General features: G+C 39.4%; 2 protein-coding genes across 4 annotated transcripts in view; one reads left to right on the plus strand and one right to left on the minus strand.

Annotated features, from left to right (window-relative positions):
* The window catches only part of LOC118335510 (myelin basic protein-like), an 18,761-nt gene extending 11,400 nt beyond the window's left edge, over positions 1–7,361 (plus strand). Inside the window, exons 4-7 of one of the 3 annotated variants that reach the window (XM_035671818.1) lie at positions 142–171; positions 1,919–2,002; positions 2,163–2,181; positions 5,788–7,361. In XM_035671818.1, the coding sequence (XP_035527711.1) occupies positions 142–171; positions 1,919–2,002; positions 2,163–2,165 (117 nt within the window). In that variant the 3' untranslated portion in view covers positions 2,166–2,181; positions 5,788–7,361. The remainder of the gene's footprint in view (positions 1–141; positions 172–1,918; positions 2,003–2,162; positions 2,182–5,787) is intronic. The other 2 variants (XM_035671817.1, XM_035671819.1) reach the window with 2 other exon arrangements.
* A 1,616-nt stretch (positions 7,362–8,977) lies between these two features.
* The window catches only part of LOC118335574 (zinc finger protein 236-like), a gene marked incomplete at its 5' end in the record, with an annotated part of 56,597 nt that continues 47,536 nt past the window's right edge, over positions 8,978–18,038 (minus strand). Inside the window, 3 exon segments of the mRNA XM_035671929.1 lie at positions 8,978–10,053; positions 13,744–13,917; positions 16,128–16,257. Coding sequence (XP_035527822.1) covers positions 9,932–10,053; positions 13,744–13,917; positions 16,128–16,257 — 426 coding nt within the window.

Below are 18,038 nucleotides of genomic sequence, written 5' to 3' on the forward strand. Positions count from 1 at the left end.
CCCTCCTCCGGATGGACCCTCCTACCTGCCTCCTTCTCCTTCCCATCCTGCCTTCGCGCTGAGTAAGACACACATTTCTATTTGTCCCCACACTCCCTTTTACCCCTTTGTCTTTGTCTCTTTGTTTCTCTGCACGTCCAGTGGAGAGGACTAGCAGCCAAGATAGGCCTGGTAGGTGGTTTCAAAACTGCAAAAAAGCAGGTATCATGCCTAATTAAACCAAAGGGGGCGAGTGAGGTCATCCTCTAAAACAGCCTTGGAGAGTGACGCCTGTGGCTCTGTTTCCATTTAGTCTCCATCAACCACTTTAGCTGCCCCAATCTGTCCACACATCAGTGATAACGCCCTCATTTCCTTCCGACTTAAGTCCATTTTCAAATACACCGTTCCCATTTTGTAGCTTTGCAGCCTGACTTATCCATATCATGTGTGTGTTGTATATTCATGATAACACAAGCAGTATTCTGTTATTCATTATGCTTGTTTCATTTAAAAAAATTCCTCTGTGGCCGGCTGAAGAGAGGCTGCCTTCTGCTTCATTTGGCGACGTTATCAGCACTTAATTTAAGGTCCTCATGCATGTGTGTGTGTGTGTGAGTGCTTGTTCTGAATCATGAAACAGCAGAGGGGTTGCTGGGGGTTAGAGGCAAAATGACTCAGACAAAGGAGTCTGTTCTAGGGACTTTAGGAAAATTATTAGGGCGGGACAGGGGGTCAAAAAAGGTGGAAGGTATCATTTTTCTTTTGGCTGAAGGCCCGACAGAGCAGAGGAGCATCTTTTACTTCATTTCCTTGTCCTGAATTTATATTTGATTTCAGTCTTCCTTTGCAATATAGCTAACTGTCACATAAATAATTTCAACAAAAATATTCACTTGTGACACAGATGCACTTTGCCATATGCAGAGGACAGCTCCGTCTCTGTTTGTGGGTTTTATTAATGTCTGCATTGGTGGCACACAATTTAACACCAATTTATATTCTTTTGACATGTTGGGAGGGTGATGCAGATTTTCCCTGAGTCAAGAAAGGGAGGGCAACATTAATGATGCTGAGGAGGGCCTTGAAAATAAGTGAAACGTCGATTCCGCCCCGTCACTTCTCCAATAATTTTCATACAGTCCCTAAGTGTTTTTCTAAAAATCAGTGTGTCTTCATGCGTATTTGATCAAACACCAGCATCTGTTTTTACCATATGAAAAGGATGAACAATTATAATAATATAAGCTGTTTTATGTGTCAAGCAGCAACGTTTTGAAATGTTCCAAAATAAAATATATTTGGCCACGAGGCAGTGAATCAATCAGCTTAGGCACAACAGAAAACAGACTCTTGAAGAACTCATTAGCATTTGCTACAATTTGTCGTGTGTATTCAAGTGTCAGCACACGGTCACGATACTGGAATATGCAAGTACCAGGTGACTGTCATGCATCAGACTCATGCATGTGTTTTTAGAAAGTCAACTGTCAACTGCAATTAAATTCCTTATTCTTTTTATCTAACCGAAGAATTGCCAATGGTGGTTTCAAATTTTTCATATCAAAACTTTGCTGCTTTGTAGCTTTTCTAACTCATGAATAATTCACACAAAATGTTTGGATGAAAACCTTGCCAGGAGAGGAACACAATTATGCTATAAAAGTAGGACACAACTGGATTGCACCATAATCAATACCTAGTTTTCTCCGATATTTTGGGTGCAGAGCACACCCATCCCTCACTCCCCCACACCTCGGAGAAGGAGGTCCTATGTGTTCTATTCTCTTCTCTCCTCTTTGAAATGTTCTCCACCCCCCCCCACTGAATTGAAAATGAGTCTGGGGCTCACTTTAGAAAGGTCAGCCACAACTTAATCCCCTGCCAAATATCTCCAAGACTCTCTTAACACACCGACTCCTTTTTCTCCCTCTGCCAGGGTGACCAGAAGTCACAGTCTGCTAAAGCCAAGAAGGCCAGTGCAGGGGACGGCAAAGGCACCCTGACTAGGATCTTCAAAATGGTAAAAAAAAAAAAAAAAAATGAAACTGCTTTTCAAACACTTTCCAAGTTATTCCCCAGTGGCTTCTCTGCACTTTCTCTTTCCTGGAAGTGAAATGGCATAGAAAATGGAATATTTCCCTAATCACCGTCTTGCCCCTGTTTTTTGTTTTCTGCCTCAGTGATGATATCAGCAGCAGAGTGAGTAACTGATACTTGATTGAAGGATACTTGAGTTTAACTCGCTCCGCATTTGTTTGATATGCTTAGAAGACACCCTAATCTCATTACTATTGCAACAGCAGCAGCAGAATAATAAGAGGCTTTTAGAGACAAGATTGATCATTGTGCATGCTACAAGCTTTATGCCGGTGCTGATATAATCGTGCTGAAGATGGCATGTCCAGTTGTAAAGGGGTCCAGCGGGGTTATAGCTAACATATGGTACCTGCTTTACAGGAAAGCAGCGGTGGCTTATGCACAATTTATAATAAAACATTATTATGCAATGTCATCAATCATTTGCCAAACATGACTGGCTCCTTCAGGTCCTTTGGAGCACTCACTGCACAATATGTTGGCCGAATACAAAACTGATCATTAGGCACAAAGTATACAGTACCTGTAGAAGCTATCATTCAATGGCCAGTCATTAAATAAATTAAAGAGCTACTTTGTTTAACATTTTCGAAACATTAGGTTGTATCAGTAGCACATAACAAATGCAGTAGAAAAATAATGGGAGTACAGCTGCCATGAAAAGCAAACTTAATCTGTTTTTGTAAGGTAAAAAAGAGAGGGGGGGAATGCTTAAAACAACTTTACTTTCATAAAAAAATTAAAAACAAAATATCACCCAAACGTCCTGCTAAGCATTAAATGGTAGACAGTTAGGATCCAGCTGGTGAAGTCAGTAGAGGCCAACAAAAGTAGGCCTCCAGCAAAAAGTACAAGGAACACTGGTGTACAGTTGTGCAGGCCCTAAGTGGTAAATATCAATTAATGCAGCTTTAAATGTAGTCTTTTAACATTTTTACAGTATGTTAGAAGGCATGTACCAACTGGTAATACAGGCAGGTTTAAAAGTATTTATGAACGTGCTTGAAACTGCTCATAACATATCATTATATAATGCAAACAGTGTTACAGTGTGTGGACGGGGCAGCCATAAACACCTGTTAAATTTTTTTATATATATATATTATATAACAAAAACATTCCAATACTCAAACTGGAAAGTGTGCTATAAAGCAGTATGATATATCACAATACTGTAACTACTACTGTAATCATAGCCCTCAGTTCACATTTACAACACTGCTATCTCACTGTTGGGGATTTAAACACAAAAATCGATACAGTGTTTTTGAGAGTGGATACAAAATATTGTGGTAAGATATTTTTTTTAATTTTACACCCCTAGTGAAATAATAGGTATGTGAGAGACAGTGAACTTGGAATTGATGAGGTTTTGGTCAAAGATTCATTACACAACATAGTTTTTAAAAAGCAATCTACACTAAAGTACCTCCAACGGGCTGAATCTAAAGTAGAGGCTGATAACCCCGTTTTGCTCGCTAAAAAGCTTCCAAACATGAATGTCAAAAGTACTCTGAGCACAGATGGCAGAGTCACTTATGGCTCTGTGCTCCTGGTATGACTAAGTGAACTGAGGTATTCAAACACCCACGCTGGACATTCATTCTCATACTGTGTAACATTCACCCAACTTTACAGCTTCAGCACATTCATTAGCACTTACTTCAGACTTCTGTATTCTGCTCCACTTTCCAATTTACAGAGAAGCTTCTTATTAGTTGATTTGTTTTCATATGTCATGAAAGGGAGTGGCAGCTTTCATGCTCTGCCAGTTTTACCCTGTCAGGTATTAATTAGCCACCCTCTCTCTCTGTACCTTAGAGTAGTAATTACTGAGGGTGGAGAGAAATCCAAATTTCCCCGGGGCTGCATCCTCATCAGTAGTGGCTAAATTGTTGTCACTAAGCTACAAGAGAGTAAACGGCTCTGGAGATGACAAACGTCTGGGATGCTCATTTCACATCTCTCTGATATAGCTAATCAGTGCTGACTCAGTGCCATCACACAATCACTTCCGTTTCTTCCAAACATTAACAGGCTCCACACGCCAAAAGGCAACGAAAATAAAGCCACATTGACTTTTAATTAATGTTTCATACTTTGTTTCTATTCATTTTCTGCTTTCATTTCCAGATTAACATTTCAGTACTGTTGCTGTATATTGAGTTTTTCTCTTTCATGACACATAATGAATTTCATCTGAAAAGTCTACAAGAATAGATTAGAACAAAACCTCAGTCCCCAGCCGTAGTTTTATGAGGAGTAAAAAGCTTCTCACAATAAGGATTATCTTCTTGAGCAATCCATAAAGATTTGTCTCATTTGTATAATCTTTCTGCCTCTACTCTTCCTACTTTGTGATCGGAATGAGAGAGAGAGATGGAAAAAGTACAATCAGCAATGGCTTTGTGATAAACACAGGATGTCTAATCGGAAACTTTGGGGACCAAAAACAAATGGAAAACTTGGAGGTTTTGCCTGTGAAAGCATGAAAACCACAAAAAAACACATTTGCAGGATTTGTGAAGCAATATGTAATTACCTGTGGTCAGTGGATAAGATGCAACCCAATTTCCTATCCAGCTATTTTTTTTCTCAGATAAAGCAGGAACGTCCTTTGATATAAAGATCTTTTTGTATATTTAAGAAAAGATTTAATATCTGCTTTCGACATAATGACCTCCCATTATGCAACATCAGCAATGTATGGAAGCTCAGTTCAGCCAAGAAAAAAAAATGAATGAAAGCATAGGAATGATAAAAAAATTGAAATACTCATGGTGAATCAAAATTACGATTATTAAGATTCTAAGTCAACATTTTGACTTTTTAAAATTGTGAGATATTAACTTATTGTTGTGATAAGTTAAAATTACTAAATAAATAGTCAAACATGTAACTCAGAAGTTAGAATTATGAGATACCAAGATACTTAGGCTTAATATTGTCATTTTGACATAGCATCCCATAAGTTTGAGATACTTACTAAAACTTTCGTGTCAGTATGTAATGGTAATAGTAATTTTGACTTATTAACTCATGATTTTGAGTTACCTTCTCATAATTTCAATTTAGTAACTCAGAATAGTAATTTACAAAATGGCTTACTATGAGTATTTTTTTTATCTTTATCATTCCTAACATTTCATTTCTGTATTATTTTTGTTTCTATTGGCTTCCATAACTATACATCATCACAGGCCTGCAAATTGCCCACAAACTTCCTAACCTGCTTATTTCTCACGTTAAAGGATTCCTCTGACTTTTCAGTGCTAAGCCCTGGTCTTATTATTATGATATATTATTCAGGAGGAGAACTTCCTGTAACCTCTTGTGGGACTCCAGCTTTCAGACTTGATAAAAGAAGGCTGATGAAATACTTTCTTTCCATAATCCTTTAAGATTTTTATTTTAACAGGATCTGACAAGTTAGCCAGACAGCTAATGTTTTTAAATCGCTGATGAAGACTAAAATTTAGCTGTGAGAAGTTATTGCCTACAATTACCTACTACTTATCAGCTTTTTGCTTAAGTGCTGGCAGGGACTTCAGAGAAAGCTGTCTACTGAGGTGAATACTCTTCACACGCTGAGTGAAATGACCAATGGGCCAGACTCCAAAAACATCAGAGTCATCCTTTAGTGCAGAACCAGACCTGAAAGACTGCCATCTCCACATACTCATCAGATATGTCTTGTCTTTTCTGCAGGGAAGCAGGAGTGCTTCTCCAGCCAAACGCTGAGGTCCCTCTCTACAACCCCTTCCAACAGCACGAGGGCAGATGTTGAAGAACACGGGACTAAAGTGGGGAAAAAGAGGAAGAAACGGAGGAAATCTTGTCACCCCTTAAACTCACCTTTCCCTCCACTTCTGATAACACTCTAATATATGCTAAATCCTTCATCTCCCCTATTACCGCCCCCCACAAGCCCCTTTGGCTGGTAGATAGCGACACAATCTGTTGCCCCCACCCTCCCCTGCATGCTTTGTGCTGAGTCTGTGCAGTCATCCTCATTGGTGTGAACTGTTTGCTGAAATTGATCCTGAAGCCGCTCACGTGTGCAGCCTGAATGACCCCAACCCTGACCCCAACCCTGACCCCCCCCTCCCCTTGCCATGGCTCTCTATACTCGTGCTTGAGTTTCTCTAGACGTCTTCGATGGTTTCTTTAACAAAATGTGCGGCGAAACCGAAGCAGACCCGGGGCAGTTGAAGGTTACGGCCGGTGCAAGTCCGACTGACTTGACCGTCATTGCCGCTTTCTGATTGGATGAAAAGGCCGGGTTGTTTCTGTTTTAAACACAGAGCGGTTTTCTGTCTTGTCACACTGTCTTCGTCATTCCCTCGAACCTTTTCCATTTGAGTTCTGTTTTGTGATAGATTTAACAGATTTGACATTATTAAGAGAGCCATTTGGTGCCAGTGTGTATTCTTTCAACCCTCATGTGTTAGCTGTAGTTAAGTGTCCTGTCTTGAATGTGATGTTGATCTATGTTTGTCATTAGGGCCTAAGGCTGGCTGTGGATTTTGTGGTAAAAAATTTAATTTCTAAACCTTCTAAATCAATTTTATGCAATAGTCACTGAAAAGAAAACAGATTAGTCATTTCTAATGTAACTTTTCTTTTTCTTTCAATGAGATAATGGCAAACACTAATTGCCCCCTCCATATATAGAACTAAATCATTTCGTAGTGCACTGTTTTTTCACCTTTAAAAACTGACTCTGAATCTGAGGCGTGATGTTGGTGATGATGCCAGATTCAGACCTCTTCTCTTTGCTTTAGTGTAGTCTAGTTTCTCTTCTTTCTCCGTCTCCACTGTTTCTACCTTATGCACAGCACACATACTGTAAATTCACAACCCTCGCTCATCAAGTGCCTTCCCTCCTGACTACCAAAGCAATGTGCTGTGTTTCCTTCTTGTGGATGATTTAAAAACACAAACACAAATTTCAAAAAGGTGCTCTGTGACTAACTCTGTGCAGGTTTTTTCTGAGAATAAAGGTCAGCTGAAGAAAAGCTCAGCACTTCCACTCGTGCTGTTCGAAAACATCCATCTTCCACGTGTGTTAAATAAGCAGGCGTGTGTGATCTGTAGCGTTCATATCTCTCTCTCTCTCTCTACTGTCTGTGTGTGCTTGAGCCTCGTGAGTGCTGTGTGGTGTTTTTCTGAATGGATCCTGTGGATGAATGTAAAGATCCTCTTCATTATTGTATGTGTAATAAAACATGACCAGCCACTTAACTGAGAATAAAAAAATAAAAATTATAAAACCACCTCTACTCTCTGCCTCCTGAAGTGCGTGTTTTGTCTAGCATGGCACGACCGACAGACAATGATTCATCATAAAAAAAAAAAACCTGTAGTGGAGGGAAGTGATGTTACTGGGTCAGGTCACAGCATTACAGCAGCCAACGGCATGACATAGTTTATTTTATTAAGCCAGAATTCATGAATCATTTGGTAATTATTATTCATGTTGCAGCTTTTTAAGCTACTCCTGACTGGAGGAGATGGAGCGTCATTCAGGCTCAAGTGTAATCACACACAGAATATGCGTTTTCATGAACGTATAAAAGTACAAAGGCTGGCTGTGGCAAATGAAAATATGAATGGAAACACACATAGCTTTCTATTTTCATACTGTATTTATGTTTTTCCATTAGGACACAATGGGAATTATTTTGACCTAATGTTTCATTACAAAAACCTTTTTCCCCAGTTAGGTCAGGTTTTACCACTCAAAACATTTTTTGTATTGATTATTGAAGCATTAGAGGGAGTACAAAGGCAAAAAGACAAAAGTATACTGAAATCATTGGATTATTGGGACTGTATAGGCAAGCCTACTTTATATGTGTAGCTGAATATATCAGTGTCTCTACAAGAATACAGACAGTAAAAACAAAAACAAAACAAACAAAAAAAACAAGAAAACAAAAGTTTGTTGGGGAGAATGGAAAATGTGTTGGAGAGAGAGTATTTTAAATAGTTTCTCAATGGGGGTCTCCTAGGAGAAATAGTCTGACATAGTCTGAAATATGCTTTTAATTTCTTGGCAAGTGTTAGACAAGAATGATACTTGATACTGTTGTGTGTGTCCATTAAGTATGGAGCTACAGCCAGGAGGGAAATTAGGCAATTAGCTTATCTTACCATAATGACTAGAAGCAGGATGGAAATAACTAGCCTGGCTCACTCCAAAGTGAATAACAATCCACCTACCACACACTATAAACCTCACTAATGAATACATTTTATCTTTAATATGTGTAAAAACTGAAGCGTTTGCAGGCATTTAGACCAAAAACAGCCCTGCGTTAAAACAAAGCAGGAGGCTGTGATGGTGTTGGAGTGTTGAGAGATATAAAAACTGATCCAAGTGCATCGCTGGACTGGTTTCCATTCAAATGAGAGGCTGCATATATACATGGAGAGCTAAATTTGACAAATCATGGTTTTATAGGCAGTTATGTGCAGGGCCAGGCTAGCTGTTTCCCCTTACTTTCAGTCTTTATGCTAAGCTAAGCACCTCCTGACTCTAGGTGCCCTGTGGAGTCTTGTAAACAAACTGGCATTGCCAATGTTTTAAAATATTCTAAATCGAACATTGTTTACCATTCATTTTTGCTGGCTTGCATTTAAATAGCGGCAGGAATGTGCGTTTTGTCACCCGCGTGCTCGTTCACAGCATATGTCCTCCCTAGAGGTAAAAAAAAATGCACAGGGTACCTTTAACACACAGACATAAGATTTGTTTCAATTGTCTCATCCAACTCTCTGCAAGAATAACTTTCCAAAATGTGACACTATTTCTTTTTTAGGAAAACTTAAAGATTATTTTCTGTACCACACAATAATGTATTCACTAAACAATAAAAATGAAATACAAGTTTAAATTAGTAGAAAAATTACTTTAATCTTAATTTATTATGGACAATAGAAAATACAACTGCAAAAAAAAGAAGAAAAAAACAGCTTATCGTCTGTACATTGGCTTTGCTTCATAACAAATGCAACATTATGCTCAAATTACATATTTCCAACCAATCCACGTTGTGGCGGTTCATCAGAAAATATACGCAATCTAACTACACTATTTACAGAATGACAGTAAATAAAAGGATGGTGCTGCGAGAGTCTAAATGATACTGACGTTCGGTCTACAGCTCATACAGCATCGAACTGAAGAAACAGTCCTCACCACTATGGGCGCTGGTTTCTAACTAAAACAAACTGTATGTAACAAACTGCAAATTTTAAGATGAAATATGTACAGTATAAATATATAAAAAAAAACTAATTTCTTGTGGACCAGTGAAAAAAAGCTTCTTTCTCTTACACAGCTGTTACTGAAGCCAAGACAGCAGTAGAGTTGGTTTCAGCATCGTGTACATCCCTGTGAGCAGACCAATAATGTCTCTGGGGAGCTTTTTCGCAGAATACAGTTTCCTCTCTTTCCAACAGGGTCAGCATGAGAGGGACCTGCATCTCCTGAGTGAATTCTCTGGGATGCCTGCGTTTATTGAGCCAAACCTCTCCGGAGGTCATCATATTGATGACAATCAGACAGTCGCAAAACAGATAAAAGTCATTAAGCCAATCACAGGGAACCAGACTCCCCTTACTTGACTGCTAATTTGGATAAACAGCAGGGGACTGCTACTTGGGTAAAAGCCCTCGACATACAGTGGAGCAAATCTACGATGTCTTCAATCTTTTTTTCTAACCGAATAACCCTTTTGAGACGAGGAAAAGGTTTGGCAAAACTTTGCTGTTCAGTTGTAAAACTCAATCAGTGCTCAGGAAGCAGTACAGTGCTTTTTGACTCTAGGACTTGTGTTGTTCGTGTTCAGGGGAAGACACTGTGCCAGTCCCCGGATGATTCAGGAACCACCTCCAGGTCCAGTTCAGGCGTTACCTCAACCTGGGCCGCTTGTTCTTCTTGGCTCAGGGACACTTCTTGGATCTGACCTGGAGGGAGAAGCAAAAATGAAAAGAATGACAAAGGGTTTGCATGAATCACATTTAGTAAAATACTCCTTGAGATAGGTAATAAGAGCGCGTTGAAAAGCCCCATTAACACACATTCACAGAGCAGAACCAGCAGCTCGGATTCTGTATTCAATTTGCCAGTGGCTGTCATGCAAATGAGACCATTCGTCAAAAAGCAATCTTCCCCTCCTCACTACTACAACATTTGTTTTAATATCTCACATTCTCTCTGTTTGTTCTTCTGATAAACTCCATGTCTTCTGCATAAAATATATAATGAGACTTGACAGATGCTGAATATGCTCATTGTGGGTTGTAAATATGATGTCACATTACATTGAGCTTAAAATAAGTTGAGCACAAAAACAACAGTAAGTCACTTTGGCACAAGCTGAGAGGTTTAGACACGCTTCTTCTGCCGCTGCAGGCCACACACTGAATTGAGTTTTACAGTGGGAGTCATTTAATTATCTCCCTCTATTTTTGCTCTCTATATCTGAAACACTTTCAGTTTGAAGCGCATGAGTGTGCAACTCGAATTCTGCAGTGTCTTTCACCAGCACAGTGACTGTAATAGTCATCCTTGTGGACAAACAGCCACTCAAATGTAAACTAATTAAACTAATATCAAGGATGCATTTAAACTTTTTCAACCATTTTTACATGCACATGCCTTCATTCATGTGCAGCCATAGATGGGATCCTTGTATTTCTCAGGAATTCTTGTGTGATTCAGTTTCTCAGGAAATAAAGCTGCGGGATGCCTGGCTCTTTAGTGTGTGTGCATTCACATACAGAAGAATACTGTAGTGAAACAAAGACACAAACCTCATTAACGCCTCCATGCAATTGTTTTAGAGTCCAACCTTAAATTGCCATTATTAGAGTCAAATAAGTGGAACAACTCTTCCCCTGCAGTGCAGTTCTGCTTCATGCTACAAAGGCGGTTTACAGTCGAGTTGTGTGGAAGAACATTTTTCAGCAAAATCTTTAAACATAAACTATGCAGACAGTTCAGTTGCTGCTGTTCCTCAAACCACCGAAATTACTTGCCAAAATGACTCTGTAAGACAGATATTCCGTCCTTGCCACTGCACACAGTAAATAGCTCAGGTCAGCATTATTAAAATAGTTATACGCTCTCGTAGGCACTGGGATATAAAACTGGTGAGAGGATTCTGTAAGGACGGCCTTGGGAGTTTTTTTTTCCACCTCAATAGTTTTAAGAGGTATTGTTGTTCTACTAAAAATATTTCCACAAAACGTGAAAAAAATATTATCTGAAAATAAGACAAATTTTCTGATGAATTATTGGCTACCTTTAAAAATACAACTTTATTTGAGGCAAGATATCCTAGGAAAAATAATAATATATTCCAGATTTTAAAAGGATCAGTATCCTTTAATTCACGGCCCAGGATTACAATACGACACAGGAGAACGTCACGTAGCCTCACACGCTCTGGAAAAATTCCCGACTGGAAACACCAGCAGTCTTGTGGTAGAAGGCGCCAAATGGTCAGCAAATTATCCCAATTCACCCCAGCTGTGGCGTCTGAGTCCCACTGCAGTGTTTCAATTTACAGTGTGACTCTTAACTGGTTAACAGACAGAGTCACGGACCCAGGAGGCAGGAGAGTGCAGGTGAACAGTATAAGCAGGTCCTGAGATCAAACATTGTCCTGATATAACTCTTACAAAGTAATTAGCAAAAAAAAGAATTCTAAAATATGGCAGTGATACTGCATAGCGGGCTGTTGAGCCACCCTGAATGACTGCAAGGAAAATTCCTTTACTGTAAAAGACTTAGCATGCTGGCATGCTAATTTGCTACTTAAACAAAACACAAAGGCGAGGGGACTTAATGGCAATCCGTCCAACAGTTGTTCAGACACACAAAAAACCACACGTGAATCTCATGGTGGCCCTATAGGACAAGTCAGAGGATCCACAAATGTATTCATCATCTAGGAACCATGAAAGTCAAAATGTTGTACCAAGCCATCTTGTAAGTGTTGGGATATTTCACAGGATAACTGAAAACTTTGACCTGCTGGTGGTGACGGATGGGGATCCAATCAAACCTCAGGGCACCATCAACAAATAGCTGAGATATTTCAGCCCGGACCAGAGAGGTGGTGGTGGACAGAAGGACGGAACTGACCGACAGACAGACAGTGCCACCCCTTGAGCCAAGCTACTACAGTGGCTAAATAAACAATAAAGAAAAGAACAAAACATTCACGGATGCCTTTGGTAGCATATGTACAATACCAAACATTGGTCAGATACTTTAAAATCCCCTCCTCTGCAACGCGTGAGACATTTTTACATTGCATGAAACTCTGCTATGCTCTATGCTTTCTTCTGTCCTTTAAGTTTACCTTAGCCACTTGTTCCCACAGAGGCTTCAAACTGTTTCCTGCTTTTCTAGTGAAAAGATGTAGATGGGGATCTTTGCATGGCCGCATCAGCAAGACGCCAGATTTCCATAACAAACACAAGCGGGTGGTTGTCTTTTCAATCCCACTTTAGTATGCTGTCACAGTGGGGAGCTTTAACTGTGAGCTCTGTACTCTCCATGTCTCTGATCTCAGATCTAAACACAGATTTACTGTGTGTGGACAGCTGGTTTGTAACCACATCAAAGTCGTGTTAAAAACTGAATGACTTTTCGGGACGTTTAACAGTATTTTACACATCCAGCCTAGAAGCAAATGTTTTGATTTCCACAGGTTTTCCAGGATTTGCATGACCATCAAAACTCTGAAGAAAAAAAAAAAAGTGAATTCAGCGTGCTCTAACCTTGTCGAGTCAAGGGCCTTATTCCCAGGGACACTACAGAAGCCAGTGTTTCAGGCATGACTTTTTAAATTATCTACCTCCACCCAGCCGGGGGACCTGAGTGGAAACTTTAGTGGAACTGCTGTTCAAGTTGAATAAAGTTGAATAAGAAGAACAGATCTATCGGCACTGTTGTCCTCCTCAGGTCATCTCCAATAGGTGCCTGCCGGCCTCCAAGGTGGGGTGTTTGAATGTTTGAAGCATAAGGTTAACCAAAGGGGAGCCTTAACCTTAACCACGGCTGTCAGGAAGAAGTAATTACTTCACATTCAGGAAGTGCAGCCGCTGATATCAAAGAGGAAGCTGTGCTGACAGCTTCAAATGAACAAAGACGATGGACCTGTCATCACGGTTTTTCTGCTCTGCAATGTATCACAGAGTCTGCGAGACGGAGGGGCGTGTGTGTGCATACACATTAGTGGTGAGTGTCAGATAATGAGAAGGATCATCAAGAGAAGAGGAACAGACACAAAACTTTAGAATGAAAGATAGTTAAAACATTCCACAGGGAAAGGTGTCCCAGCAGTCTGAAGTGCTCAGGGACACCTCCGCACCTTGCAAACACAAGATCTCTTATATAAGAAATGTGGACTGTGTGCGACGGCCATAGGAGAAAGACAGACATCACACGGTGGGAAAAAAGTTAATTATACAATGCTTATCTACCCTGATACTCTCTACGAGGTTGACAGAGAGACAAGAGAGAGACAAGAGAGAGATGATTACTGTCCTCAGTTGCCCAGCTGCACACACAGCTGGCTGTTCACACTAGCGTTAGTGGTCGAGCCTGCGTGTGTACTGGTGTGACGCCAGTCGGGTGCTCACCGTAGCCGTGGGATCTCTTCATGTGGTGTTTCATGTTGCTCTTCTGGGTGAACCTGATGCTGCACACCTCACACTTGAAGGGCTTTTTTCCAGTGTGTTTGACCATGTGGACTTGCAGAGCACTCTTCTGGTTGAAGGCCTTGTCGCACTGACTGCACTTGAAGGGCCGCTCGCCTGCACGGAAACACGGACCCAGAAGATCATTTATAATTCACTGTTGTCGCATTTAGTGTTTTCATGCATTGTAATGGTGCTGTCAGATTAACTGTGATATGCAGTGTTGTACTTTGGTATAAATTAATGCAAATAAATGAAACCATGGTTGAGATTATTGGATGTCAGAGAGAATTAAAAGCAAACTATTTGAAAAACAATTACATTGTTCAAGCCGTACATTTCCATACACACACGCACATGTCTGTACATCCTGTAATTAGTTTTCAAAAGCCAAATGTAAATTGTGCTCTGTCATTTTAATATCCAGTACATGATATTGACCTGGATAATTAAAAAGTATATTCACTAGACAGCAGATGGGGACCAAATCATGCAAGTGATGTCATAAAAGCCCTTGTTTTGTCTGACCAACAGTCCAAAAACCCAAAGATATTCAATATACGTACACAGGCAGCAACGGAAAACCAGACACTACTCACATTTTTGAAAGTGGAACCAGTGAATTGGCTGCAGGTAAATATTCTGCCGATCAACCAATCGATAATAATTTCAGCTCTTCTTAAGAGCTGTCCACTGTTATTGTTGTTGTTTGTTAATAGTCTGCTGCCGACCTCACTCCCCCCCCAGAAATTGTTTAGTAGAGGATGTTGTGATCAGTTTTCCTAGTAGGTGACAGCCTAAACAATAGCTACACATTAAATATACGGCCTTGATGTGTGACTTTGCCTTTTCTTTTCTTGAAGGTCAATGCTGCATCTCATAAAAGTGTGTTGATGCTCGCGGAGGTGGTCTTTATTTCAGGCGAAACTAACTGCATTTTGTGGATGAGCACAACCAACAATCTGAAGAAAATGATGTGTATATCTCGTTTTGTTAGTATCATTCAATGTTATATAAGGGTCTAAGTTTATGGCTTTATTAAGTAGAAATGTTAAAGTTGCAATCATTCTTATGCAATCAGTTGTTGGGATCTTAAATTGATAACCTATATGCAAGGATATTCTTCACATAGTCTTGTTCTGAGCTGTTGGACCTCAGCAATAATAGTTTTTTTTTTTTTAATCACCTTTTATTGCCTCAAACCAGCCTATGTTGATATTTTTTGACACAAAAATGACAAAACAGGGACACAAGGATTCTTTGGCAACACGACTAGAGTCACTTTTCCTTGTCAAACCCTGTCATTCTGTGCACATTCTTTGAGCTATAACTAGACTTGAGAGCAAAAACAGCTACAAATATGAGGCAAAACTTTGGGACAGGAGGGGGATTTTTTTTTTTCCCTCCCCCGTAACTATTTTCAATCTTGCTTAGAGACAGAAAAACTGACACCACGAGGAGGTGAAATGAATCAGAATCCATATACAATCATAAACCCCCTCAATGGTATTCAGATGAGTCTATTCAAATGGTAATAGGCCAACAGAACTGTTTCTTTACGTACATTGAGGGCTGGTAATCATGTCTGGGTGATTAGGATTTCACAGAGGGATGAGGCGTTCGAGGCTGCTTATTAGCTGTGACTGTGTGTTCAGAACTGTATCAGGACTATTTGTTGATTTGGACACATTAAACTTATTTTTACAAGTTGAAAGAAGACATCTCTACAGAGCTGGCCTGATGTGGAGCCATCAAACTCATTTTTCAGTTTTTCCTGTCAGTTGAAGATTTTAGCTGGAACATGTTAAGGTAGTAGTTTACTGTGGAATTCCTGACATACAGTATACAGTGGCAGAGATCATGTAACACACACTCATGATACAACATATGCACTTGGCAGGCTAAAACATACTGTAAAATTGAACTACATGTTTCCATGGAGCTCAAATATCTCTCTTCATTCACACAACAAATTTCACAGATACATGATATTGGAAACCAGATTCTGAAATGCTGTCCCTGAATATCCATAATAACACAGAGACCTAGGTACTTATGGAGCCCCGAAGAGTTAAATATTAAATAAACCAAAGATAGAAATAATTATTGAAACCAATTGTATAAAATGTGCTATTGGTGAGCAAATACATTGTCAAATAACTAAAGAAATCAATAAAACATCATTCATTTTATTAATTTCATTATGGAATTGTTTTGTTTTTATTTCACGTCACATTTGATTATTTATATCGTAACTTTGTGACAGTGGTGATGTCACCAGTTTATGTTGACATGCACTGTGCAAACGTGCTCCATAATCCTCTTACCTGTGTGTGTTCGGTTGTGTCTCTCCAGCTGGCTGCGCTTGGCGAAGGACTTGGCGCAGGAGGAGCAGTGGAAGACTCTGGGTTTCTGGGAGCTGGGTGATGGGCCCGGCTGGTGCACTCGTTCATGTTCCTGTGGACGCATACAAAAATTCAATTTTACCGTTTACAGTCTAGCACACAAAGTTCCTCTACTAGAATGTGGCAAGAACAGAAGTTCCTTGGAGAAACTGAGACATTGTTTGAACCACAAATCAATCAGGCTCTTTTCCTCTTGTGTTTCCTGTCTTTTTTGTGTCTAAGGTTGTTCATCATGTGTTCTGTTGCTGGGGAGATTGTTGAAGTGATATGTTAAATAATGAAAAATGAAATGACAAATGTGTATACATAGATCCCTTTGAAGCTAATGTTACATAACAGACATTATAACATTATTATTAGTATTTCCTTTTAGATGACTGTTCAAAGGCAGAATGATGTATATGGAAATTGGAAAATCTAGCCAATAATAGACCTATTATGCCTTCCTATAATCTTTTATGAGCACTGAATGGTCACTTCACACATTCATTTCTATTATCAGTTTAGAACAGGTTTAGAACTATACACCGTGGTACTATGTATTACTGTACAGAAAATATTATTTGATCAATTGATTGACTGTGATTAACCTCCAAATATTTGCTGGTCCCAGCGTCTAAAATGTGAGAATATGATACTTATCTTTGTCATGTATGATAGTGAACATCAATTTGGACACTATTTTCTGACATTTTGCACACAAAAAATACCCCAACAACAACAAGACATTTGAGAGGTTTCCCTCTGCCAACAATATAGCAGTCCATATAATTGTTTTTACATGAACACATAACATTAACAAACATTTCCAAAAAGAACCAGTTAAATTAGTTTATTTAACAATTGACCAAGACAAGTACTGTGGAAGACATTATATAGTAGAAAAATGGATGTGTCAGTGGTGGAAACATTGTAATTGTGTCCTAAATGAGCTCAAACACATCTGTTCCATTATTGTTGTGTTACTTGTTACTTATTGGTCAAAACATACAGGGATTGTTTGCCTTACTGGCTCCTACACTACTGCACATAGACTACTACACATTATTTATGTTCTCACATACCAATACACCACTGTCCATATGTATACATCTGCCCTGTAGCCTATTCATATTTATATTACTACAAATACTGCACACGTCTGACTTATGTATACAGTGTACAGTGTATTCATATTTATTCTGTTTATAATGTTATAATGTTAACTGACTGAGTGGTGCTATGTGCCCAGAATACTGATGATAATAGTGAACAACACTGGGCAACACAAAGCGTAAGGGTGCACAGGAGAGTGAATGGAAACAACAGCAAAAGAAGATGATAATGAGGCAAAAATGCTTATGCTGTAACTGCATCAAGCTTATAAGGAGTTTGTGTGGTCATTGTGGAGGTAAGTTTGGGAAAAACATTAGGACTTTGATAATCTGATCTCTCACACAATCAAAATGAAATAAAAAATGAAAAACAGTCTATATGGCCCAAGACTCCTCTGCTTCACCCATCATGCTCACAATAAAATATGTATTACTTTAAAAGCAATACTCTGACATTTTACGAAATACGCTTATTTGCTTTCTTGCCAAGAGTTGGATGGGAAGACTGATACCATTCTCATGTTTGTCTGCTAGATAGCAAGCGACAGCTGCAGCTGGTTAGCTTAGCTTAGCTTAGCATAAAACCACAAATGCCACAGCTACACTTTGGTTTTTGTACGGCTTAATTAGTGAGCTATAGAGGTGATGGTAGGAGTATTTTGTTACAGCTGTTTCTCTTTGTTTCCAGTCTTTATGCTAAGCTAATTGGCTGCTGGCTGTAGCTTCATATTTAGAGTAC

The sequence above is a fragment of the Morone saxatilis genome, unplaced genomic scaffold, assembly GCF_004916995.1.
Source record: "Morone saxatilis isolate NCDOM2014 unplaced genomic scaffold, NCSU_SB_2.0 Contig24, whole genome shotgun sequence".
Lineage (NCBI taxonomy): Eukaryota > Metazoa > Chordata > Actinopteri > Moronidae > Morone > Morone saxatilis.